The sequence below is a fragment of the Podarcis gaigeae genome (assembly GCF_964106915.1).
Source record: "Podarcis gaigeae genome assembly, chromosome: 9".
In the NCBI taxonomy this organism is placed as follows: domain Eukaryota; kingdom Metazoa; phylum Chordata; class Lepidosauria; order Squamata; family Lacertidae; genus Podarcis; species Podarcis gaigeae.
This window is the reverse complement of record NC_139685.1, coordinates 49,982,921-50,010,175: the sequence shown is the minus strand read 5'-3', so window position 1 is coordinate 50,010,175 and position 27,255 is coordinate 49,982,921. Positions and strand designations below refer to the sequence as shown.

Here is a 27,255-nt window from a genome sequence, read left to right as displayed (position 1 = left end):
CACCAATCCATTTTACCTCCACAACAACCCTGTGAGGGAGGTTAGGTTGAGAAATGGCAGCAGTGTCTGAGTCACATGGTTGTGGTCATTCTGATTTGTGGGGAGGTTCTACGGGTAAATATATTGAGTCAGGCATGTGTTACCCCACACTTTCTGGTGCATTTCCCCATGACTTTCTTTATCAAATCACCATTAATTGTGCAACCTGGATTGTGATTCAATTCCACCTGGAAATAGTGGCAGCCTAGAATCACCCAAAGGACTGGCCAGACTGGCGTGCAAGAGACATGCTTATTGTGAGAAGCATGCACGAGACGCACCCAAGTTTCCTGCAACAGCCACCGGCTGCCCTCCCATACTTGTCAATTTACTCCCTTGGGTGGGTAAAAAAAAAAGAAAACGATTTATTATCATTTTTTAAACAAGACCTCTGTAACCTGTTTGCAAATTAAGTAAGCGCCTGGGAGCGCGCGCACGCAGAGCTAGGGAGAACTGCCCGTTTGCTGCTGGGGATGCGGGAATCCCGCAAGAAGCACTACCTTTCGGGGCGGGCGAGGAAAGGTGTGGGGGTCCCCAAGAATAGAATGTCGACGTCTTCCCTCCCCCCTTGTCTAAAGCCTCGACCCTTAGCTAGAGGCAAAGTAGACCTCTTGCCTGCGCTAAGCCCCGGCAGCCAACCGCGCCGACGCTCCCGAGTCCCGCAGCGGAGGACAGAAAGCGAATCGCCCGCTTCCGACGGCGGCGAAGCGGTTAAAGCCAAATCCGCGTCGCGCCTTCCCAGACATGCTTTGCTTAATCCCCTTTCGGACTTATTGTTGACGGCGGCGAGTCCCCCCCCCCCCCGCCGCCCGCTCTCTGCGGAGTAACCAGCAGCGTCTCTCTCCACGCTCCTTAGCGGCCGCCCGACGGAGCTGCTCTGGCCGACCCCTCCGACGAGCGGCGGCTCCTCTGGCTCCTGTTGACTGACGCGCCGAGGAGCCAGTGGCGCGCGGGCCGAAGCGACCCCGGCTCTCCGCGCGGGGAGGAGGACGAGGGGCTGGGGGCGGAGCCGGCCGCCGAGCTGGGACTCGACGGGGAGGCGCGTGGGCGGGCCGGGAGGCGGCTGGCCAATGGGAGGCGGGGACGGGGCGGGCTGGGGCCGAGCAGGAGGGCGTCGCGCCGGCGAGTGAAGAGCCGAGAGCGCCAGGAGGGGCGTGCAAAGTTTCTGCCGGGCTCGCTGCTGCGCGGTGGGTGCGGGCAGGAGGCTCCCTCGCGCGAGCGCGCTCTCCTCTCTGCCGTCCGGCTGGGCGAGCCGAGCAGCTGATGGAGGCGAAGCGGGGACCCGAACTCGCGCCCAGCTGAGCGGCTGCCGGGCGCTCCGAGCCTTGCAGGGGAGACGCTGCAACCCAAAAAGTTCCTGCTCGTCTCGGCAGAGTAAAAAAAAAAAAAGGAGTCTCCTCGCCCCGCGTCTCCCCTTTTCGTTTTGCACCCCTGATCTCCGGCGAGGTGTCTCCGCGCGCCTTGTGGGTGCTGTGCGCGCCGCCGAATGCCCAGCCCGCGGCGGAGCTGATGCTCGCAGGGATGTACAAAAGAGAGGCGAGCCGCTCGGGCGGCCGCTCTTAGCCGAAGAGAACTTTTTTCGCACAATGCCCAGGAGCGCTCCGAGCTGCGCGCACGTCCAGAAGGGCTCCAAGCAGCGGTCGCGACTGCTAAAGGTGGGACAAGACGGCGGAGAAAAGACGCTCCGAAGAAGCTGAGAAGGAGGAGGAGGAGGAATCGGCTGCATCTTTTCTCTGCAAAGAGAGGACGCTGGGTTATAGCGAGCAAAGAGCGCTGGCACTTTTCATGCCAAGTTGTTCCTTCGCGCGTCCCGTCGGCTCTCGGCGCGAGAGGACTGGACGGACTCTTCTCGCTCTCTGTGAGTAACCATCCAGCCCGGAGCCGCGGGGGGTTCATTTTGGCCAGGCAAACGCTGGTCCCCGAGCCCGCACAAGTCGCTTGAAGGGAGTGGAAGGGGTAACAGAACAAGAGAAGGCTGCGCCTTGGTGGGAGGCAGCGACGGCTCTCGGACCGACGGCTTGTTTCGCCTGGCGCCTGCCCTGCACGCGAGAAGAGATGCCCGCGGCTGCGGAGGCCGTGACAACCCGCGCTTCCCCACCTGGGCTCCGCTGGTGATGTGGATTGGCGCTGCCGGCCCGACTCTCCACGGACTTTGGGCATCTCTGGGTTGTCTTGGCTTGCCTGCTGGGTTGGCCTTTGGCTGTGAGGGAGGATCTTTGCCCCGCCCCGCTCGACATCCCGGCTTGCACCATGGGCTCTTTCACCTGGCCTCTTCTCCCCTACTTCGCCTCCTTCCTGCTGCTGCCTCCACTCCATGCCTCAGCTGAGCCACGGCAGCTGTTCCAGGTGCTGGAGGAGCAACCTCCGGGCACCTGGGTGGGCACCATTGCCACCCGACCGGGCTTCACCTATCGCCTGAGTGAGCACCACGCCCTGTTCTCCATCAATGCCACTTCAGGAGACCTCCACACCCGTGCCACCATCGACCGCGAGAGCCTGGCCAGCGATGTGATGGATCTTGTGGTGCTCTCCAGCCAACCGACCTACCCCAGCGAGGTGCGTGTGGTGGTGCTGGACCTGAATGACAATGCTCCTGTCTTCCCGGACCCTTCCATTGTGGTGACCTTCAAGGAGGACACGGGGAGCGGCCGGCAGCTTATCCTGGACACAGCTACCGATGCAGACAGCGGGACCAATGGCGTGGACCACAGCTCTTACCGCATCGTGGGTGGCAACGAAGAGGGCCGCTTCCGGCTCAACATCACTCTCAACCCCAGTGGGGAAGGGGCCTTCCTGCACTTGGTCTCTCGTGGCGGGCTGGATCGAGAGGCCACCCCGGCCTACCAACTGCTGGTGCAGGTGGAGGACAAAGGGGAGCCGCGGAGGCGTGGATACTTACAAGTCAACGTCACGGTGCAGGATATAAATGACAACCCGCCAGTCTTTAGCCAAACCCTCTACCAAGCTCGTGTGCCTGAGGATGCACCTGTCGGGGCCAGTGTCCTGCAGGTGACGGCGGCGGATGCTGATGAGGGCACCAATGCTGACATCAGCTACCGCCTGGAGGGGACAGAAAGTGCTGCTGGAGATGGAACGGGGGCGCTTCCTTTTGAGGTGGACCCGGAAAGCGGGGTCATCCGGATCCGGGAGGTGCTGGACTACGAGTCCCGGCGTCAGTACTCCCTCACCGTCCAGGCTACAGACCGCGGGGTGCCGGCTTTAAGTGGCCGTGCCGAGGCTCTGATTCGCCTGCTCGATGTGAACGATAATGAGCCACGGGTCAAATTCCGCTATTTCCCGGCCACCTCCCGCTTTGCCTCTGTGGATGAGAATGCGGCGCCCGGCACAGTGGTGGCGCTGTTGACTGTGAGTGATGCCGACTCGCCGGCGGCCAATGGGAATATCTCGGTGTCCATCTTGGGTGGGAATGAGCAGCGCCACTTTGAGGTGCAGAGCAGCAAAGTCCCCAACCTGAGCCTTATCAAAGTGGCCGCTGCTCTTGACCGGGAGCGCATACCCACCTATAACCTCACCGTGGCTGTGATGGACAACTTTGGGGCTCCCCCGCCATCCCCCAGTGCCCTCCCCTCTGCCCTGAGCCCAGAAGGAGCTGCTCCTGCCCCAGTGAGCCGTTCCTCCGTGGCTAGCCTGGTGATCTTTGTGAACGACATCAACGATCACCCGCCTGTCTTTGGGCAGTCGGTGTACCAAGTGAATATCAGTGAAGAGGTGCCACCCGGGAGCTATGTGCAAGGCCTGAGTGCTACGGATCGTGACTCTGGTCTTAACGCCAACCTCAAGTATAGTATTGTTTCTGGCAATGAGCTGGGCTGGTTCTGTATTAGTGAGCACAGTGGCCTAGTCACCACCAGAAGCCTTGACACCATCATGACTAGGCCTCTCCTGGGGGTTTCTGGCCCAAGCACAGCAGCTTCTGGTGGGCTAGACAGGGAGATAGCTTCCCAGGTAGTGCTAAACATCAGCGCTCGTGACCAAGGTGTGCAGCCCAAAGTTTCCTATGCCCAGCTGGTTGTGAATATCCTGGATGTTAATGACGAGAGGCCCCGGTTTGGCCAGCCAGATGGTTATCATGTGTCTGTGGCAGAGAATTCCCCTTCAGGAACTGAGCTGCTAGTTCTCACTGCTGCCGATGGCGACTTGGGAGATAATGGCACAGTGCGCTTCTCCTTGCAAGAATCTGAGCCAGGAGGGGTGGCGGGTGGTCTGTCAGTTGCTCCGTGGGGATTTTTCCGCTTGGATCCTATATCAGGCAGGCTCAGCACAATCTCACAGCTAGATCGGGAAGAACAGGGGCAATACACCCTGCAGGTCCTAGCCACTGACCTGGGCTCTCCTCCCCTCTCCTCAGTGGCTCAGGTTAACGTCAGCCTGCTTGATGTGAATGATAACAGCCCCCTCTTCTACCCTGTCCAGTACTTTGCCCACATCCAAGAAAATGAGCCTGCAGGCAGTTATGTAGCCACAGTGTCTGCCAGTGACCCCGACCTTGGGCTGAATGGGACCATCAGGTACAGCATCTCAGCAGGAGACACCTCCAGGTTTCAGATTCATAGCCTAACGGGGGTTATCACCACCAAAACAGTCCTGGATAGAGAGGAAAAGACTGCTTACCAGCTGCAGGTAGTGGCCAGTGATGGCGGCAACCTCCAGTCCCAGAACCAGGCCATCGTTACTGTCACTGTCTTAGACACCCAGGATAATCCCCCGGTGTTTGGCCAGGATATCTACAGCTTTGTGGTGTTTGAAAATGTGGCCTTGGGTTACCACGTAGGCCGTGTTTCCGCTTCCTCTATGGACCTAAGCACCAACATTACTTACCTGATCACCACAGGCGATCAGAGGGGTATCTTTGAGATTCACAAGATGACAGGCCTGATCACCACCGCCAGCGTCATAGACAGGGAAGAGCAGGCCTTTTACCAGCTCAAAGTGGTGGCGAGTGGTGGGACAATAACGGGGGATGCCTTGGTCAATATAACTGTCAGAGATTTAAATGACAATTCCCCCCACTTCCTGCATGCAGTGGAAAGCGTGAATGTGGTTGAGAACTGGAGTACTGGGCATACCATCTTCCAAGCCAAAGCAGTTGACCCTGATGAAGGGGTGAACGGCAAGGTCCTCTACAGCCTTAAGCAAAATCCCAAGGACCTATTTAATGTTGATGAGCAGAGTGGTGCTGTAAGCTTGAAAGGGCCACTGGACATAAATGCTGGGTCTTATCAAGTGGAGATTATGGCCACAGATTTCGGGGTCCCTCAGCATTCCTCTAGTTTCATTTTAACAGTCTCTGTCCATGATGTAAATGACAACCCACCCGTGTTTGACCAGCTCTCCTACGAAGTCACCATCTCTGAGCTGGAGCCTGTGAACTCCAGGTTCTTTAGCGTGCATGCTTCTGACCGAGATTCAGGCGCAAATGGAGAAATAGCTTACGCCATAATAGAAGGAAATACTGGAGATGCCTTTGGCATATTTCCAGATGGGCAGCTGTATATAAAGTGTGAGCTGGATCGTGAACTTCAGGAAAGATACACACTACTGGTGGAGGCTTCTGATAGAGCTGTGGAACCCCTCAGTGCCACTGTAAATGTCACTGTCATTTTAGAAGATGTCAATGATAACAGGCCATTGTTTAACAGTACCAATTATGTTTTTTATTATGAGGAGGAGCAGAATGGTGGGTCCTTTGTAGGTAAAATCAGTGCTGTTGACAAAGACTCTGGGTCGAACGGTGAAGTCAGATACTCATTTGAACACATGCAGCCTGATTTTGAGTTGAATGCCATGAGTGGGGAAATTACAAGCACTCATCAGTTGGACAGGGAATCCCTTATGAGGCAGAGGGGAGCAGCCGTGTTTACGCTTACAGTCATTGCGATGGATCAGGGGTTGCCAAAGCCTTTAAGGGACCAGGCAACTGTGCAGGTTTACTTGAAGGATATCAATGATAATGCACCCAAGTTTTTAAAAGAACTTTACCAAGCTACAATATCAGAACTAGCTGCAAACCTGACACACGTTTTAAGGGTGTCTGCCTCCGATGTTGATGAAAGCAATAATGGACTGATCCACTATTCTGTCATTAAGGGCAACGAAGAAAACCAATTTACAATAGACAGTGGCACTGGTCAGGTGACTTTAATTGGCAAACTGGACCACGAAGCTACTGCAGCTTACTCACTTACCATCCAAGCAGTAGATTCTGGGGTGGTTCCCCTAAGCTCTGTTTGTACATTGAACATTGACATACTGGATGAAAATGACAACAGCCCTTCCTTTCCCAAGTCAACTTTGTTTGTTGATGTCTTGGAAAACATGAGGATTGGGGAACTTGTGTCTTCTGTTACTGCCACTGATTCTGACTCAGGGGACAATGCTGACCTTCATTATAGCATTACAGGAACAAACAACCACGGGACGTTTAGCATCAGTCCCAACACTGGCAGCATTTTCCTGGCCAAAAAGTTGGATTTCGAAACCCAGTCCATGTATAAACTAAACATCACTGCAAAAGACAAAGGAAGGCCTCCTCAATCCTCTACCATGTCTGTTGTAATATATGTCAGGGATTATAATGACAACCCACCCAAATTCCCACCTGGAGATATCTTTAAGTCTGTTGTTGAGAACATTGCCATTGGCACCTCAGTCATTGCTGTAACTGCTCATGACCCAGATGCAGATATTAATGGGCAGCTGACCTATACAATCATTCAGCAGATGCCAAGAGGGAACCACTTCCGTATTGATGAAGTCAAAGGAACAATATATACCAGTGCTGAAATAGATCGTGAGTTTGCTAATCTCTTTGAGCTAACAGTGAAAGCAACTGACCAGGCTGTCCCTGTAGAATCTAGAAAGTTTGCTTTGAAGAATGTGACCATTTTGGTAACTGACCAGAATGACAACATTCCTACTTTTGTATCACAAAATGCCCTTGCTGCAGACCCCTCTGTTGTGATTGGCACAGTTCTGACCACGATTGTTGCCGCGGATCCTGACGAAGGAGCAAATGGGGAGGTGGAGTATGAAATAATTAACGGGGACACAGACACCTTTATCGTGGATCGATACAGTGGGGACCTGAGAGTGTCAACAACCTTAGTGCCATCTCAGCTTATGTACAGCTTCATCGTTGCAGCCACAGATCTTGGCCCAGAGAGAAGGAAATCCACCACTGAGATGACTGTAATTCTGCAAGGACTTGATGGGCCTGTTTTCACTCAGCCAAAATACATCACCATTTTAAAAGAAGGCGAGCCTATTGGGACAGATGTGATATCCATTGAGGCAGCTAGTCCTAGGGGCACTGAAGCTCTAGTGGAGTATTTCATAGTCTCGGTGCGTTGTGAAGACAAAATGTTTGGCCGACTCTTTACCATTGGGCGCCACACCGGGGTGATCCAGACTGCTGCCATTTTGGACCGGGAACAAGGAGCTCGCCTGTATCTGGTGGACGTTTATGCCATCGAAAAATCTGCTGCTTTGCCACGAACTCAGAGAGCAGAGGTAACATCTATTTTATTTATTTCTTTGAAAAGTAAATAGCTGTTTTGTTTTTGGTCCTGTCAGCTCAGTTCAATTATGCTGTTCTACAATACATATTTTTGTATCCAGTCCCCTTGCTTCCAGAGGAATTTACTTCAGAGTAGACTTGCATGGACTTCTCAGAAGTATGTCCCACTGAGTTCAGAGGGACTTACTTCCAGGAAAACATGTATAGATTTGCAGTCTTTGTCTTACAGAAGTCAGCTATTTTACAGGTACCAAGGTTTTTCATTGTTGGAATTTTTTTCTTCGCTGTATAAAAGAAACCTTCAAAATTGCATGTTGTTTTCTTCAACATTAATATCCACTCAACAGATTGTGTTGGAGCAAAGCAGAGTTGTTTTTTCTTTGACATCCGTGAGCTGATTAGCATTCTACATAAGTGACTTTTCGTTCTAACTGCACAAGCCAACACTCGGTATTAACTATTTGGCTTTAACTGTGGGCTGTGACATTTTCCCCATGTATGAAAAATGCTGTATGATACGGGGCTTTCTCTTAGGCCTCTTCCTGATCACTTCAGTTTAACTTAACTTGCTAAGTAGACTTTTGAGTTTTTAGCTGCTTCTACAAGAGAGTGGACTGTTTTCTTACTGATCATTGTTCAGTGCTAGAGCATTTGGACAAGGCCCAGGAAAATTTTGACTCCCTTTCCAAATGAGTTTCCCTTCACCTCTGAACACAGCTTCTATTCCTCTGGTCTTGCCAATATTCAGGATTGTGTCTAAAGACTTGCTGATACCCTTAGGTTGTTACAGAAGCCAAATGGTGGATGTTAAAAAGACTCTGTTAGTAACCTGATTGGTGATTTAGAGTGAACGGATTCCAAAACATTAGTTATGATATCTTAATGTTCTGCCAAGTGTCTGTTTCTGCTGAAGGTGTTTTGCTGTTAAGCAAGCATATTTGTATAATCTTTCATGTGGCTAGAATGGGTATTGTCTTCCAGAAAGATAAATTTGGAAACCTCTCAGCCAACAAGGCGGGGCTTTTATTCTCCCTCCCCCCCCCATTTTGACATTGTTCAGGCTCCTCTGACTTCTGCATGAGTCATTTCATTTTTGTGCACTGGCAGTTCAGAGCAGAACCTCTTCTATACTCAACCAGCAGGGGATGCCGGAAGTGTAGAATGAGTCAAACATTTCCCTCAGGGTCTTAAGCCTTTTAGTTCTGAAACTGAACACAATTGCATATTCCAAAGACTGACATCAATATGCTAATCCACACTGCAACCCTCTGCACGTTTACTTGGGAGTTGGAAAAGATTGCAAGCTTTAATCCTGCACCCACTTACCTGGAAATAAGCCCTGTTTAATTCACTGGGACATACCTCCGAGTAAACTTGCATAAGATTGCACTGTAAAACTCCAAAATTTCTTGTTCTGTCAGTATACTGTACTTGCATCAGTTTACTCTGGAATTATGCCTTTGAGATGAACTGAGTTTGTGGACAGCAGCGATTGCAAAAACGCCGTTTGCATTTGTTTTTCACAATAAGTTTTAAAGGCAGAAAGTGGCTGAAAACGTGTAAAAGAGCATAATTTGTTGTTACATGATTTATTAGGGCTTCATGAGAAAGATCAATAAGGAATTTGACCATTTCAGCTGTTGCTATGTTATAATGAATGATTCATATTACTAGAAGGAATCTTAAAGTGCTTTATTACGGAAGAAATAATGTTATCAACAGGTTTTCAGCTCCAATTATGAGTTCAGCTCAGTTAAACCAAAGGAGCTAAGCCAAACAAGGTTCACATTTGAATTTAAAGATGTTATGAATTGGGGTGTTAATATATAGTATCCGATTATGGGAAAGTTAAGTCTAAGCTTGCAATCTCTTACTTGCATGCACTTAATTGAAGGTTCAAGACCTATTCATGCAAATAATTGGGTGTCTGTGGAAGGAACAGGTGATTACTTAGAAGGCCTACACTGCCTTGAGCTACCTCCACCCTGTCCCAGTAAGTAGGGCGCTGCTACTGGGAGGCTGGATCCATGGCGTCACCATGCCAAGACAGCTGATTTTCAAGTAAATGTTCCACCAGGAGCTTTCAGAATGCTTTATATTGGTTAAACAGCATCTTGACAAAACCATTCAGTAGTGGACACCATAGTGGGGCGGAGATGCTTACCTGACCTAATGGCAGGTGAGTAACAGAAGCTTATCATGAGGAGCGGATGGGGAAGGTGGTGGCAAGTTCAGCGTGGTGCAAAGGCACTGGCAGAGCCAATACGCCATTCCTGGTGGTGTGTTTGCAACTCCTCTCTTCTCCCCCTCTTCCTCTTGATAAAGAGCAGCGACTCACCTGCCGGGAGGCTAGGCAAGTGTCTCCATTTGCACCACACGGTCTGTTACTGAAACCAATTACATAGGTGGTGGGAAGTCTGCATAAGATTAAAACCCCAATGTTATAATTTTTCCAAAGAAGCAGAATAATAATCCATGCCCCCCTTTAAAATAGCAGCATCCTTTAAAAGTAACAACTTATTGCTGCCCTGGGTGGTGCAATGGGTCATGGCATCTGACTTTTAGCCAGAAGGTTGGTGGATCGTGCCCACCCAGGGATGGCTCTGGACAGAATTCCTGCATTGTAGGGGGTTGGACTAGATGACCCTCAGGGTTCCCTCCAACTTCATGATTTTATTATTTTGGGGAGGAAGATAGACATAACTTCATGCTCTGCACGCTGCTTATTTAAGTTCTATGTCAGGGCTTTCCTGCCCTGTGCTAAGCAAGTATTTTGAACAGGAGACAAGATTCTGAATAACTGCTTTGATTGGCATGTGCTCCTTTTCATATTGTATAATGACATGCTACAAATATCCTCACAATTTACACACAGTGACAATTCAGGTGGAATCTACATATATATATATAAAAATTCTGAAAATGCTTTTTTTAAAAAATGCATTGAATTTTCCATAAGGCTCTCTATCACCATCTAGTGCCACATTGTATATTGCACTTAAAACACACATAAAAGTAAAGGTACCCCTGAACATTAGGTCCAGTCATGGATGAGTCTGGGGTTGCATGCTCATCTCACTCTATATGCCAAGGAAGCCGGTGTTTGTCCACAGACAGTTTTCCGGGTCATGTGGCTAGCATAACTAAGCTGCTTCTGGCGAACCAGAGCAGCGCATGGAAACGCTGTTTACTGTCCCGCCAGAGCAGTACCTATTTATCTACTTGCACATTGACGTGCTTTTGAACTGCTAGGTTGGCAGGAGCAGGGACTGAGCAACGGGAGCTCACCCCGTCGCGGGGATTTGAACTGCCGACCTTCCGAGCGGCAAGCCTAGGCTCAGTAGTTTAGACCACAGCGCCACCCGCGTCAAAACACACTTAGAACATTTTATTTGCTGCTGTATAGCTGCATCCTCGGACAGAGTGGAATTTCGTTCCTTTATAATCAAGGACTGTTTTTAATGTGATTTAATAGGAGTTGTGATATGTATGGCAAAGGTGTAAGCAATCCCTCATGTGTTCAAACAAATAAAAACATTGGAAGTAAAACAATCCCATGACACTTCAGTCACTGCTACCTCAGTGGTGTGAAAGCGGGGGGGGGGGAGTGGGCTGCTTCAAAATAATTTGCATAACCACACCCACCTGTATTGTATTGCTCATATGACAGCCTGTTGAATTATAGATTATTTGAGATGTTACTTTCTTATGGAATCCAGGTGTTGTTGAAGTTGGGGAGGAATATTGTGGGGCAGGGTGTACTTTTACTTGAATATACCAGGTTTCAACTGTTAATTTTGAGTGCTTCTAACCAGAGTGGTATTGTTTGTGCTAAACATGCCATGTTGGGGGAGATATCCTGCCTTTTATCGCAGAGCAGCGAACCTCATACATTTCTAGCCTATACACATTCAGCCTGCAGTCCTGTTCACTTGTGTGACATATGAAGTACCATTGATTTCAAAGGGGTTTTAGCATAAGTAACTGTGCACAGGATTGCAATCATGTGCCACATCTGGAGCACCAAAGGCTGCTCTGATGCAGAGAGGGGAAGGCACCTAAACTTGGGGCAATCACGCTGTGTAATGCATTTTTTTTTGGGGGGGGGGACTTACTCTTACAAATATATTTGAAACTTACATTTATAGAGCTTGTTGCTTTCATTTGGTTCTGTGTGAGAAGTCAGGCAATTTCTAAAGGAATTTGTTGGAAGCATGATTAAGATGCCTGGATTTTTTAAAATATATAATACCTCTGCACAACTAAAGATTGATGTTTTCCTAGGAGTTTTCATATAACTATTTAGGCTCCCTGGTGTTTCTCCCCCCCCCCCCAATCTCCCCTTCCGCCACTGTTGTTTTTGTAATCCATCATGAAGCCTCATGCTGTCCGAATGATAAAGAAATATTGCCACTAAAAGAGGCAGGGATTGTTTCAGCTTTTTAATTGTTTCAGCTTCTTTTGCTTTTTTTGTTGTGAATAGGTTTTTTATCAGGTCTGAAGTCTTCTGCGTAAGAACACAGCAGGAGCATGGTTGCTATTTTGCAGCGTTTCAAGGATCTAGCAATTAAATGTAGATTTCTCCCCCTTCCGACTGATCTTTGATTAGTGGCAAAAACACAATATACTCATGATTAGTATACTGGCTGAGTACTAATAACAGTGTAGTCCAGTATATATCTACACAAATTTAAGGCCTGTTAAGTTCAGTCACTTATTCTCAACTAAGTGTGTTTACAGGATTGCAGCCTAAATATAGTACATTGTACAAATACAGTTCCTGATTGAACCATTAGTTTGGACAAACTTGTTCCATTCATTTCTAGAGAGGGCTGTAATCTCCAGGATTTGTTTTGGGTTTGGGCTCTGCAGCTTCAGCTGTTTCGCCAAATTTTGGAACCTTGAATTATGCCTCCCCTGCCAGCCAATTCTGAATTGGGAACCTTGCCATGCTCCTGAATGGAGAATGGTAAGCTTTCTTCTCTCTGGTGTGGCACCTGGAGTGCTGAGAAAGCAGTGTCCCAGAAACAAAGTGCTTAGGAAAAGATAGTTCTCTAGAGCTTGTCCTTATAGTTTAGGCTTAGGAGACATGGTGAATTATGTTTCCCAGAGCCCCTTGCACCTGGGATGCTGCTATTGGGGTGTTCTAGGTGCTGTGGCAGATGGAAGGAGGTAAGGGAAACATTGCTGTTTCTGTTCCTCACCCATTTGAAAAGAAAGGGAGGAGAAAAGGGGTGAGCTAGCAACAGGGAAGCTAGACATTCCCTAATACCAACCAATACAAGCCCAGTCCTGCGTTTGGAGGGGAATAGGCTTGCCTTGGGTTCTGAATGGGGGGAGTTTGTGTTCTGAATTGCCCTAACTCCAAATTCACCCAATCAACAGCTTGACTGACTGTTTGACTTACTTAGTTTGACTCACTTTATCTCTAGCCTATATGTATATATATATAACTATCATGACTTAGGGTGTTGCTGCCATGTTGATACACATAGCGAGATGTGAAGTTACTAGGGGAAAAAATGCCTCTTATTGAGTAGGTGGCAGAGCAAATGATAGGGAAATGTCCCTCTGCAAATGCCATTTTGTTAGTCTTGGGAGACAATGTGCACAACACGAGACAGAAAAGCATGTCTTAATCCAGCATTTACTTGATTGCAGAGAAAAGCCTGGCGGACAACAGGACACTGATATTTTTCATAGTATATTTGCCTAGGGGTCACACCTGCTTTCCTAATGAAAATGGAGAAGAAGAAAATGAGGAATGTATAAAATCTGCCCTGTGATTTATTTATTTTTTAAAAAAGAAAATCAAATTTGTGATGGCCAGAATAAAAGCTTTTAAGAGTAGAAAGGTAGCTGTATAACTTGAAGCTGATATTTATGGCCAGGATAATTGCTTCTGTGAACTTACAGGGATACACTAACCAAGCTTCCTTGTGCTGGTCAGGGAGCAGGAAAAATATAACAGCATCTTTCTAACCTACCCATCACACCTCCTCACATAGGTATAAAAGCAGTTTGGGGAGGGCAATTTTCATCATTCAAAAAGGAGCTTTCAATTACAGCCTTCAATATAGCTTTTCTTTTTTTAAAATAAAAAGTTGGGCATGAAAACACACAACCGGCATGTAACATGTGGTTTGGTGGCATGTTCTCTCTCAGTGGTGGGGAGACTCAGTTTCAGCCATCAAATTGAGCTCGTGCTTAATTAATCACAGGGAACGGTACCATATTATTTTAAATCCAATTCTTGACAGATTTAAAGCACTACATGACCTTTGCACTGATAGAGAAAGACGGAATTGGGAGTAAATACTTTCCTTGCAAGGCAAGATCCTATTGGGTAAGAAACAGAAATACACATGCCTGCCAAAATACTTGGCTCAAGCAAAAGGGACACAGATGGCTGTGACTGATAAATATGTCTATTGTTATTTTTTATGATCAGGGCTTTGTGTATGAAGTATAGGAGTGTAAGATAGTAAGAGCAGCAATTTAAAAGGCTGAAATAAATGTTGAGAGTTCATTGTTCTGCTGCAACTTTCTTCAGTGGTGGGGCAATGTAAGTTGAATGTAAGGAGCAGCACAGAACCAAGACTGTTTATTTGATAATTATACTACAGGAAAGATAATAATTGGTACTCTAGGACTGTTTTCCCCTGCATGTGAAGACAGGCTCAGGGGGTTTGAGCGGCAAGACCCATAATGGGTCCAACAGTCAAAAAGGCAATTTCTGCATATGATGTAGAAGGAAGTTAGGGACAGATGGGGCTCCTCAACCTGGGACGGTAGCCCATCTAGGGGAAGGAAGACTCTGATCCTAAACCTCCACTGCCTTGTGGTATATCTTTGGGAGAAGAAAAGGCTAAGGAGTAAACCCAAATCTGAGTGGAGTCCCTAAAATGGTTGGATGATCCCTCCCGCGGCAACTGCAGCCAACTGGTGCCAAATGTATTGCTCTGCTTTCCTTTGGACCTCATAAACAAGGCCAAGAGGGAGTCCTGTCATCTGGGCCTTGTGCTTTGGGGAGGTCACTTCAGTGCTGCTAACGCAGCAGTTTAACTTCATCCCTGGAGGCACCCTCCATTGTCTCTCGAGACAGATGGATGCCAACAAGTCTGTCTCCTTGTTCTATAAAGCAGTCCATGTGTGCTAAGAAAACCTTGGAGTTGTAACACCTTCAGGATATTTTTGCCCCACAAGTGGGGCTGTGGTCTGTTGGGGCATCAGTGGTTGGTGTGCTGGCATTGTTAGAGATCAGCGAATGGTCTATTTATTCTGTATGGACCATAGATGGGAAAGCTATCACTGGGTGATAGAGCACATGTCTTTCATGTAGAAGGTTATGGGTTTCACTCCTGGTATCTGCAGGCTGAGCTGGGAAAGGCTTCTGAATGATACTTTGTGTCCAGGTCTGTGGCTTTCAGGGAAAGCTGGCAATATCGATTCATAAGTCAGAGTTAAAGGCCAGGCGAAGCAGAGGGCATCCAGGACCTTGGACAGATGCAAGGGGCCCAATGAAGGCAGCCTGAGGAAAACGTCTCAGCATGAATGCAGGAGGGCTAGAGTTAGGGGCGAGTGTGAGGTGGTCAAGTTTGCTGTTGTTCAGCGTGGTTAAAATACAGTGGTACCTCGGGTTACAGACACTTCAGGTTACAGACTCTGCTAACCCAGAAATAGTACCTCGGGTTAAGAACTTTGCTTCTGGATGAGAACAGAAATCGCGTGGCGGCGGCACCAGGAGGCCCTATTAGCTAAAGTGGTACCTCAGTTTCAGGTTAAGAATGGACCTCCAGAACGAATTAAATTCTTAACCCGAGGTACCACTGTGCGTAAAAGGGATTGTGAAGAACTCCAAAAGGATCCATACCAAACAGGGTGAATGAGCCATATAATTCTCCTCATTCCAGTTGTGTTCCTGGTCACAGGGAACAATGCTACGATGTTCCCTGCTGCAACTCTCTGTGTGGCATAACAAATCACATGCGAGGAGTTTCAAAAGAAGTTTGATGCATTTGAAGCTGGGGGACGGGGGAGGCCCAAAATCACAGCGGGAAAGGGTAAGTTGTGTTTTGATCTGGAACATTGAATTGTATCCTGGCCATTTACTTCAGTAGGATTGAGATGATGTCCATTATATTAGGTCATCAGCACTGCAGCAAGAAACAGTCGTTTTCCGAAAGCTCCCGTAGTGGGTGTTACAAATGAGCAATAAATAACTCATGAAAAAATCCATTCTTTGTTTTTCTTAATAGCCAAAGGAAGGTGAGCCTGCTGAGGCTCAGGCCTGCCCCCTGAGAAGCTTTTTCTTTTTCTTTTTAGAGGCAGTTAAACAGACTTTCTCCAGCAGGAGTTATTGCTCTCTTAAACCAATTTTCAACATTTGTTTGCAGAGCAGTAATTCACAGTGTCTTTCATTTCTCTGATAACACTGTCCCTGATGAACAGCTGATAATTTCTAATAGTATTGATCTTCCTATAGGTTTTTCTGCTTCTAGTAATTTTTTTAATTGAACAATTAATTAATTGTTTTTTGTTTTTGTTTTTAGTATGGCCGTGCTAGCTCATGGTGGCTTTCATAACAGTTTGTAGTGTTTGAAATGTCTGGTCTAACCTATAAATAGATGAATAGCAATAACTTACTTGACAGGATAGCTGAAACAAAACATGAGAAAACTAAAACTGTGATTGTAAGGATTATTCAAATAATGTATATAAAATACTATTAATTCTTTACAGTATTATAGGAATGTTAAGTGTTAATTGCCAGCAAGTCCTATCACCTTGGTCTAATTCCATAGTGTGATAAACCTAAAAAAGGGAGTTGGGTTAGGATCCTGAATAGGACTGGGCATTATATGTGCACATCTCAAGCTGTTAAAATCGTCTTATTGAGGCAATATATTTAATGTGGGATTCTGCCAAATTCTGTCTGGATTCCAAGAAAAGAATCCTATGTAAACATTCTGTGAATACATCTAACTTCTTTGTATTTGAATTTCTGCCTTTAAAGGACCCTACATGTACCATATGTAGCTCCTATTTTGTCAAGAGTGTAAATTATGAGTCTGGAGCCTAGAAATGTTGAGGGTGTATGTATATAGACAGAACTTCATAAGCACGGGTTGGGTGCATGAAAGATTGGGACCATTAATTACAACCCCAAGTTCCCCTCTTCCCCTCCTGCATGTTATCGGTTCACACACAGAATATTTGAAAATGCCTAAGTTCACTGTGGGATGAAAAAAAGCCAGCCTCAGTGACAAATCTTTTATGGTGAAATTGTCAAAGGAGAAACACAGTTTGTGTTATCGGCATTAATCGTTTGGCAATCAAGGTATTCTTTACCCTATAATAAAACAGTCTGCATGGGCAGAATTCATTAATGAGAGTTGTGAGGCAATATTGTTAACACAGTACCCACTTGAATGGGGTTAGCGATAAATTCAAGTACTAGGAGGACAACAGTGCAACTTAATAGAGAACCCTTCTATAGAAACCTTTGTCAGGGAGTCAATTAGACTCCATCCAAAGCAGTGTTTATTGCATATGTCTCTTAATAAGCAGGCATTTTTGAAGAATTTTGTTATTTTTTGGCTTCTTTGGGGATATAACTTTAAGACGACTAAAGAAAGTCTGCCCATTTTCCTTTGAGAGAATACAAAGGAATCGGGTTTTGCTTACGCCACCAAGAACTGTGGCAAATGAAAAAAAGGGTGCTCTAATAAGGAGGCATATACTGAGGAGCTAGCAGTGGGTGTGTGAGAGAGTTTGTGTGTTTGGCGCTGTGGGTTAAAGCCTCAGCGCCTAGGACTTGCCGATCGAAAGGTCGGCGGTTCGAATCCCTGCGGCGGGGTGCGCTCCTGCTGCTCGGTCCCAGCGCCTGCCAACCTAGCAGTTCGAAAGCACCTCCGGGTGCAAGTAGATAAATAGGGACCGCTTACCAGCGGGAAGGTAAACGGCGTTTCCGTGTGCGGCTCTGGCTCGCCAGATGCAGCTTTGTCACGCTGGCTACGTGACCCGGAAGTGTCTCCGGACAGCGCTGGCCCCTGGCCTCTTAAGTGAGATGGGCGCACAACCCCAGAGTCTGTCAAGACTGGCCCGTACGGGCAGGGGTACCTTTACCTTTACCTTTTTTATGCCTTTAAAACTCTTCAGCTGACTGTCAGTTCATGTATAGACTTGAAAGTGTTAAGATGGCATAATTAACTGTTGAAATTATTAAGTTTTTTTATTTTTCATTTTCAAATATTTTCTAACTTCTTCCGAACTGGTGAGAAATGGGTGAACAACTGATTAAAACCCCTTTCTTTACGCGCATAGGGGAGTCTGGATTGGTGAACCTTGTATTCCTGGCCTACTGAATGGGCCGATTCTGATAGAATAAGGGGTTTGGGAAAGGGGACCTACTGTCATGGAAGCTCAAGAAGTCTTGGAACAGTGGGGTCTCCTCTGCTGGTTTTAGGGAAACAGAGGGTCATTTTCTACAACCAGCAGAATCATGTGCTGAAACTTTTCCTATATAGTACCACCTGGTACCACTGCTCCCCTACATCAAAAACTCTGCATGGAAATAATAGAGTTACAGAGATCAGATTTGCCAAATATTTGCTAGGAGGTGCAGAGTTCCTCTGTGAAGGCCCAGCCTGAAGTGGTGCAGACAGGAAACGCTTTTCCACATGTGTGATCCAGCCCAGGGATGCAGAACCTCTGACTCTCCAGATGTGGCTGAACTACATCTCTCAGCATCCCTTGCCATCAGCCATGCTGGTTGGGGCTAATGGGAGTTGCATTCCAGCAGCATCTGGAGGGCGGCAGCTTCCCCATCCCTGGTCTAGCCTTAAGTATTAACAAATTTAAGAACCTGATCTCTTATCAGATAGATCTGCCATCTACAGACGATTCTCAGTTACATACTGTGAAAGAGTAATTTCCTTTCACATCAACTCTAATTAGCGATTCAGACTAGTACCGGGGAATTCTGTCTTCTCCGTACTTTTTTTATCTGCTCCATTGAAAAACTTGTAGAAATGCTGACAGATATTTTGTTTACATAGTGTAGTGCAAAAGTTGCAGCATAGCCTGGAGTGTGGTGACTTGGCCTTAGTTGGCTTTTTTCCCCTTTCACTTGTTTGTGAGTGGTTACATATGCTGCAAAGTCATTGTTGGGATGCTGTGTGTACATTCCCTAGCAACAATTCATTTATTTACAACATTATAGGCCGCCTTTTGGGGCATCGTGTGCCCAGAACGGCTCAAACAGCAACATCGTGATACATTCTTCACAATAGCATATTGTGTGTGACATCCTACTGGAAAGCACATTTTATGCAAGTACAGTGGTACCTCGGGTTAAGAACTTAATTCGTTCGGGAGGTCCGTTCTTAACCTGAAACTGTTCTTAACCTGAGACACAACGTTAGTTAATGAGGCCTTCCGCTGCCACCGCACCACTGCCGCACGATTTCTGTGCTCATCCTGAAGCAAAGTTCTTAACCTGAGGTACTATTTCTGGGTAAGTGGAGTCTGTAACCTGAAGCATCTGTAACCTGAAGCATTTGTAACCTGAGGTACCACTGTAATTTCAGTGAAGCAATGGTGTACTCCTTTGTAGCAGTTAACAGAACACTTCCAAACTCTCATGAACTGCCAAGAAACTCTCCAGGAAACAGGAGGGAGTGTAGGGAAGCACATAAACACGTGGGGTGATTCTGATCTCTTAAGCAAGGCTTAGAGATGGCACAGTTTTCCTTCTGCACCAGCCCCTTGCATGCAGTTCATCCCATGAGACTGTGTAAGAAAAAAACTCTTGTAAGTGCAGACTTACTGGCAGGGTCCCAGGCTTACGCCAATGGTCAGGATCTTCAGGCACTTGCTCAGATCTGCAACCCAGCGAAGCACACATTGCTGAGCCCAAGCCACCTGATGTAGCTTAGTTAGCAGAACCTGAGAGTCTTAATCTCAGCGTTGTAGGTTCGAGCCCCACGTTGAGTAAAATATTTCTGCATCACACAGGGTTGGATTAAATGACCTTCTTGGGCCCTTCCAACTCTACAATTCTATGATTCTACCTGATTTTTATTGCTGCTGGCACCTGTTTACCTGCCCTCTCTGAGTGATAGGGCAAAGGAAAGGAGGAGCAGCAGCTTCTGTTTGCTTTATACTGTGTGATTATGCAGATTGGACCTAGGAGAAGAGGGCTAAGCCAGTGGGCAACAGGGTTGGCGGTGTGGAGAAAGGGAACACCTCACAGGAAGGGCCATCCACTGAGGGCACATTCCACAGCTACCGCCAAAGCTGGAACTTTCTTTATTTCCCCCGTAGTACAGTAGGGCATATTCCAAATTCTCCATGGCCATCAGAGAGTAATTCAGATGCACATATCTTGCTGCCAGCACTTTGCATTTGCACCACCATTATGTATAGCTGGGCTTTATTAGGCATCAGCTTTGTGGCATTAGAAAAGCACATACTTAAAGCCAATGCAAATTAGTGCTCTCTTTTCATTGTGAGTTTACTACTGAAGTAGTACAACCTTTCAAGAAACAAAGAAGTTTTCTAACAGCAAGAAAAAAGATTATAGCTGGAGTCTCTTCATTGAATGCTCAGAGATACTCTTAGTAGGCAATCAGTGTGAGGCATCCCCGGGGTTCCTAACAGAAATCTCTTCTTTACTCTGCCTGTTTTGTTACTAGTGGATTATGTGCGTTAGCTGTTATCCCATTATATGGTCCATTTATAACTATTTGGTTCAGGTTTTGAAGCAACTGGGACAGAACTCTATGTAGTCCAGCTGAGATAAAGAACCCTTAAAACAAAAGGAAAAAGGAATGTACTTGGCTGCTCAAAAGACCTTCAGACCCACTTTCCCAGTCCTGTGCATTTTGCCTTAAGCAATTAAAAAATATATATATATAAAAGGATAAACTATAGCATGATTCTGTTTTGTAAATAGCTGTGCTTCATTGCATTCCCTTATAACTTTAAATTATTATTATTAAGGCAGCAAATGATAACATTTGTCAGAACTATTCAAGTCCTATTACCCTGAGTCCAAAAGTAGTGCCACTGAACACATTTCAGAAAATAGGCTGAAATAAAAATACAAAATATATCAGAGCAACAAGTGTCCAACAATTTGGACAACTGAAGTAAAGGAATTGTTGTCATGCATGATGCTAAATGTTAGGAACATTCAAAGCTGCCTTATACCGAGTTAGCCCATTGGCCCATCTAGCTCAGTATTATCTGCACTGATTGGTAGCAGGTCTCCTATGTGTCAGACAGGATTCTTTCCCAGCCGTACCAGGTGATATCTGGGACTGAACCTTTAGCCTGCAAAGAAGATGCTCTACCATTGAGCTGTGAACTTCTCCCATTTAATGTATTTAACTTTGGCCTCCTGTATTCGTCACTTAAGAGTCCCTACATGTTTTTGTTTTTTTAAACAGGTCAGAAACTAACACACAGTGATTTATCCATAACAAATAGTGTCCATATAATACAAATACAGTCTGTCACACCCATGCTGCAGATTGGCCACCTAAACTTTGAAAGCAATTATTTTTTTCTTAAAAAAATAATACTTATCATAGCATGTAACAACCCTGTGTAAACGAGTTTGTATTTTCATATTAGAAATGGTTGATAGAAGCGTAAAGAGTCAAAAAGGACCAGTCCTGTATACTATGGACATCTCAATATTGACTTTCCGTGTTTGTATGCTGGGCTTTGTTTTTTGTTTACTGTTGTTATCTGTAAAATATATTTTAAAAGTGATGTTATTTATCTGGCAAAATCCAGAAAGGAGGATGCATCATTTCCCTTTGATTTTAGGTCCAGTGTGCACGATGGAGTTTATAAGAGAGCAGAAAGAGATGTGGAATTTCAGTATATGAAGTGAGACTCTTCATATTAGTTTTCGTTAAGAAAAATGGCTGCAGCTTGCAGGTCTAGCACTAGAAAACACTGGTATGGCTTATGGATGTTTATACAGATGGTTAATATGAAGATAATAATAGCATTTTGTTAATATTTTATGAAGACTGATCTGCTGAATTGTAGAGAAATAAGTAAGATGCTTTGCAATATTGAAGGAAAGAGAATACGTCTCTGAGGTATTCTATTTAAAAAGCTAGAAGGAGGATCAAGCCCTTGCAGGAGCATTCATACTGTGCTAGGTCAACACATGGATCTGATAAGAGTGTTTATTTCCATAAATTACTCCTACCTTTACAAGCTCCCTGACTTGTTTTGATAAATTGGGAGCAGACCATTTAATTTGCTATATGTAAATATTTCTCTTTCCATTTGTGCGATGTTCAGGTATGCCCTTATAATAACTGCTGTGCGAAGACCTGCAAGCGATTCACCACTGATGCTCAACTGAAAGTTTTTAGTCGATAGGCTACCAGACAGCCCAGTGATAAGTACATTTATGTAATTTTGAGAGAATTAAGCACATGCTTCTCTCTTGTCCATTGAAACCTATGGGATCAAATCAATGGGGCCAAAAACAAGAAAAGAAAAGAAAAGAAGACCTCACTTCGATTGGATCACGCTTGCATTGTTTTCAGATGTTACTGCACCAGAGATTACAATATGGTTAATTTATTTAATAGACAGAAATGCTGATCGCTCACTCTCCTCTCCCCTCGCTCACCATTATCTGCTCTGACCCCATCTTGAGCCGCAGCATGGTATATGGTAACCGTCATGCTTCATTTGGGTGTATGTGATCTTCTGGAGATTAATTCTTGTAAACGTTTCAACAAAAGATTTTTTAAAAAATTGTTGTCGTCAAAATGATGCTCATTTGACTTTTGAAGGCTATTCAGACTTTTGTCCCCATTGCTGAAACTCTGGATTCTGATTAGTGACGCTTTAATAAAGTCATTTGAAGTTCAGTGGACTGCATCTTCGACCATTTCTAATGTTTCTATGGTCACCAAGAAGCAACTCCCCATTCAAGCCTCTGTACCATCTTTTTTCAAGTGCACGCCTTTGAAAAGTAAAAGGATTCCTGGGTGTATATGGTTTTTCATTGGCTGCAGTTTCAAATGGCTACAGAAGCAGGTTCTCTCCCCCCCCACTTATAATTATTCCTTTTTGGTTCACTTTTTCCATTTTGATGTGACAGCAATTGACTAAACGTGTGCCTTTTAAATGACCAAAGTTTGGGGAAATCTTTAGGCTTTTTTTATTGCCGCAATTTTCTACAATGGAACATGGCAGAGAAAGGCTCTTTCCACTTGATTAGGTAGTAAGGCGAACACAGCCTGTGAGTAAAAAAATACCTTAACACCCCCTGATTTTCCCTCCTTTTATTTTCTCTCTATTTCCCCCCCAAACCCTGAAAATTGACAAAGAAGAAAACTGTGCCTAATCAGCCACAATACGACCATTCAAGGAGACCTTAACTTTGCAGGAACTGATGCATTTTTGTATTGGCTAATGACTTGAGTGAACATTTACAACATGTGAAAACTGAGGGGGAAGAAAAATTATAGCCATCTCTTGGTTCACAGGAGCAAGGGATGCAGGTCATTGACTCGATTTTCATGGGAAGACTGACTCTCGCCTGCTCGCAGACTCCGGGGCTAAACAACCTGATATTGACAGCTGTGGCTTTGGGGAGGGCAGCCTGCAACAGCTTTGTACATTGGGTTGTTGAGGCAAAACAAGGCAAGATTTAAAAGAAAGCACTGAAAGAGAACAGTAGTTCTAGTGTCCGGGAGCGCCGACTGGCTGCTTCTTATTAGAGGCTTTCCTATTGAAAATGTCATTTAGCATTGTGACAGGAGAAATATTTATCATTAAAGTGACAAATGCCACTTAATTAAATAGAAGGGGAGAAAATACAAAGTGCTCTCCGTATACTCTATTTGGAAACAAAATCAAGGAGGAGTTACTCTTTTTTCCTGTGCACAGGGCAGAAACCGTAATTAGGTGTTTTTTTGGGTTGTTGTTTTTTAACAAAATAAGTGCTGAATGTATGGTGAATGAAAAAGGATTTGAGCCAACATTTTCTATTTTAAAAATACTTACCTGGGGACAAGCCCCACTAAGTTCCATAGGGCTTACTTATGAGTAAACAAAGTTATAATTGTACTGTTAAATATTAGTGAATGCATTTGCTGGTTACAGCCTTGTTATTCTCTCTGTGTGTGACTTTCATTCACCCATAAACATATCTGGGTTTTCTCACACACACCTCTAACACTCTTATGTTGTTTATTTTCTTCCTCATGCCTGAAAATGTGATATTTATAGGCCCAAGTCGCCTCCCTTGATCTTCATTCTTAACTAAATGTTCATCTTTCAGCACTTATGAGCCACTTTAGATATTTATCATTTCTCTTAGAGAATGCACCTGCCTGCACATTCAAACAACGTCAATGGATCTTATACCCTTTTGACTTTTCACAGTTCATATCTACAAGTGTAGGGGATGCTGGAAGTGAGTCTGTATTTCTATCTGACTGGTGAATACTCATCAATATATTTGCCCTACCAGATTATTATATTGGTCATGCGTATGACGTGTGGGTAAATTCCCATGAGTGCCAATAGTCCTATCAGTATAAAGTCTTTTTTCTTGCTCCTATTTGGTGCCACATCTTTGTATCTAGTTTATACAAAGTTCTGAATACAGATATCCTCTGTGTAACAATTGCAAAGTATATAACTCATCAGCCTGTGAAGTGCATAGGAGATCAGCCCGTGTTCTTGCCGCTGCTCTGACATGTCTGAGTCAATTTGTCACAAGAAAGCACTGCAAAATGGAATTGGTTTGATCAGTAATCTTGACACTCTGCCTAAGAGATTATCTGTCTTTATCTGATTTGCAGGGTGACAATTTGTTAATCCTGAGAAGGAAAAATGTCATTTACAATTCTGATTCCATTTCCAATGAACATTTTTTTTTTTTTACACAAAGGTGCCTTCTCTTCCTTCTAGCAGCCAAATGAACATGACACAACATTCCAAGGCCCAAATAGAACCACAAAACAAAAGGCCAGCACTGTCCAAAGATGGCCAATCATTCCTTATTGGTATAAAATGTAATCATTTGCTGGTTGCTTTGGGTGCCATGTAATGTTTAACCGGAGCTGAACTTTCAGGTAGTCTAATAACCTGTCATGAAATTCAAAGTTGCATGTAGACTGCAAGATTTAAACATACGTCTCATAGCACAAAAATCATGTTCTTTTATCCCCATCATCAGATTTGTTGATAGATATACATTGGTACTAGCCTGCTTTTTTGCTCTTGCTTTTTCATGACTGAAATATTAAATAAAGGCTGCAGTTCCTGCTCTCTGCTAGAAACACGAGGATACGATTGCAACCAGTGTGCTTTCTGTATGTTAAGGTGGGTGCAAGATTGCCTCCCCTAATCATATTAACTAATTAAGATCACTTAGTTAAAATCCATGACTGAAAATGTACTTGACACATAAAGCTTTTGGTCGGAAGCCAATGCAGAAGGTAGCATGTGAGGTGCTGCACTCTTTGAGCATGGCCAGCCACAGCTCAGTTCCATAACATGGACAGGGCCATTGTGTGTCTTTATGTGTTAAATGGTGCTGATGGTTCACAAGAGATAATTTCACAAGTGATAACTGCATGATAGAATCAAGGAGAAACACAAAGCCATGTGCAGTATTTATATAAATTCTTTACAAACAAGCAGCTGTTATGATCTGCATTCAACTAAACAGTTACACTGGTGCAAGGATTAGCACTGACAAAAAGGGACTTTCCCCCTCTGCCTGTGCACCCCAAATCTGCTCTGGAGGAATGGAGGGAGAACCCAGAACAGAGAGCAAGAAAATATTGCTGTGCAGGGATGAATCCTCATGCTGATGGAAGTTCTCCTTGGTGCTACATTGACTCTAACCCTTGGTGGCTGTGTTTGCACATAACAATAAGTCAAACATTCTGGCTTAGTGTGAATGAGCAGCATCCTAGAGCCCACTGCCCACTCCCCCTTGGCTCCCTGGAGTGCGCAAGTTCATGGTTTGCTGCTCCTTAAGAAGCAAGAAGTCAGTACACAATGGCTTAAAGTTGACTAGCAGTCATGGCTTGTTCGGATACAACAAACCACAGTCCCTGGTACCAATGTAATGAGAAGCCAAGGCTTGCCCCTTTGTTTATGCCCCTCGCACTAGGAAAGAAGCGGAGCAGTCATGCAGTGTGCACCAGCATGCTGCTGATTCACAACAAACCGCAGTAAGCAGGGAGGTCCGGCTTATCCTTCCTTGAAAATTTGACCTGTCTGTTCATTTGCAGACTGATGAATCTGAGTGAATTGAAATATTTCTCGGAAGCCAAAAAGGCTTCCTGGCTTCCTGTCACTTCAGCACGGTGGCTAAAAGGTGAACCTGACAAAGACTGGCATACCTAAGACATGCTGCAAAGCTGTCTGTACCACAGCTGCATCCCCTGATTGACACCGTAATTCCTTCAAAGTAGAGGTCCTGCTGTTTTGACTGTGTGTGTGTGTGTGTGTGTGTGTGCGCGCGCGTGTGTGCATTTGTCAGCTGTATATCAGCAGTATTTTCTTCGGTGGGCACAAGCACAGGGCTGATAAAAGCTGCCTTGTCATTGTAACTCTCTTTGAATTATTTCAGAGGACAAGGTGGCAGCTGCCTTATTGCTCACATGGACATCCAGGGTGGCCTCATTTTTGTGCAACCTAATAATTTGTTCCCAGCAAAGTGGTGCATGTCATTATTTAGTTCAACCACCAATTCCTTTTATCCGGCAGTGGCTGCAAATAATGAACTGCTGGATGTTTTAATGGCTCTTTATATAACCCCTTTGAAGGGTTTGGAGAGCATTTACCAGGGTGGCAATGGAGGCATCATATTTAAAGGTATTCTCAACAGTGACAATGTTTTTTTGTGGTATTAATGGCAAAGATAATGAAGCTGAGTGAGCATAATTCCACCCTTTTGTGCTCTCTGGACTGTATAAATCCACTGACGCTCACTTCTTAAAATCAGGGCAAAAGGACTGTGGTTTTCCTTGTCCCATGTTCCTGCAGCTTCACAGAAGAGAACACTTGCACCATTTAAAACCATACCAGAGAAGATGAGGAGATCCTTATTCTTTCCAAAAGTGTGCACCACCAGTGTACCTGAGGCTGCGTTCAGATGTGAGGTTTATTGTTGTGGTTACAACCTTAGTACTCCTCTCCTGGTTTCTAATGTTCCTTTTACACCTATCACATTGTGGGACTATGGTTTTTTCATCACTATATCCTCGCATTATACTAAACTTAAACGTTCACGACATGAATGAATTACATTGCAAAGCTGCAATTTCCCAAGTTAATAGGGTTGCAAGTGGGTTTATTTATGGAAACAATTAACATGAAAATTTCCCCAAGATTTCCAGAAGTGGATTTCACATTGTGTGAAAGATCATTTAAAATACAAAAATTAACAGGTTAGGAAATGTTGGGAAGATGGAATAAATCAGCCTAAACTTTCGAATCAGCCTAAACTTTCACTGATGGGGTGGGGAACCTTTTTGGCTTGGCAGGCAATATCATTCACTCTTCCTGCTCCACAGGCCAACTCTCAGAGGTGGGCAGGACCACACACCTATCAGTCATCTGATATCATGGTGATGTCAGGTGACTGGTCCTATCTGTCAAAGTTGACCCAC

The 27,255-nt window shown here is 45.3% G+C and overlaps 1 protein-coding gene across 1 annotated transcript in view; it reads left to right on the top strand.

Moving 5' to 3' along the window:
• The first annotated feature begins 1,221 nt into the window (after nt 1-1,221).
• Nucleotides 1,222-27,255, top strand: part of FAT4 (FAT atypical cadherin 4) — a 145,300-nt gene continuing 119,266 nt past the window's right edge. The window contains exon 1 of the mRNA XM_083755156.1: nt 1,222-7,569. Within this exon, the coding sequence (XP_083611282.1) occupies nt 2,290-7,569 (5,280 nt within the window). The 5' untranslated portion in view covers nt 1,222-2,289. The remainder of the gene's footprint in view (nt 7,570-27,255) is intronic.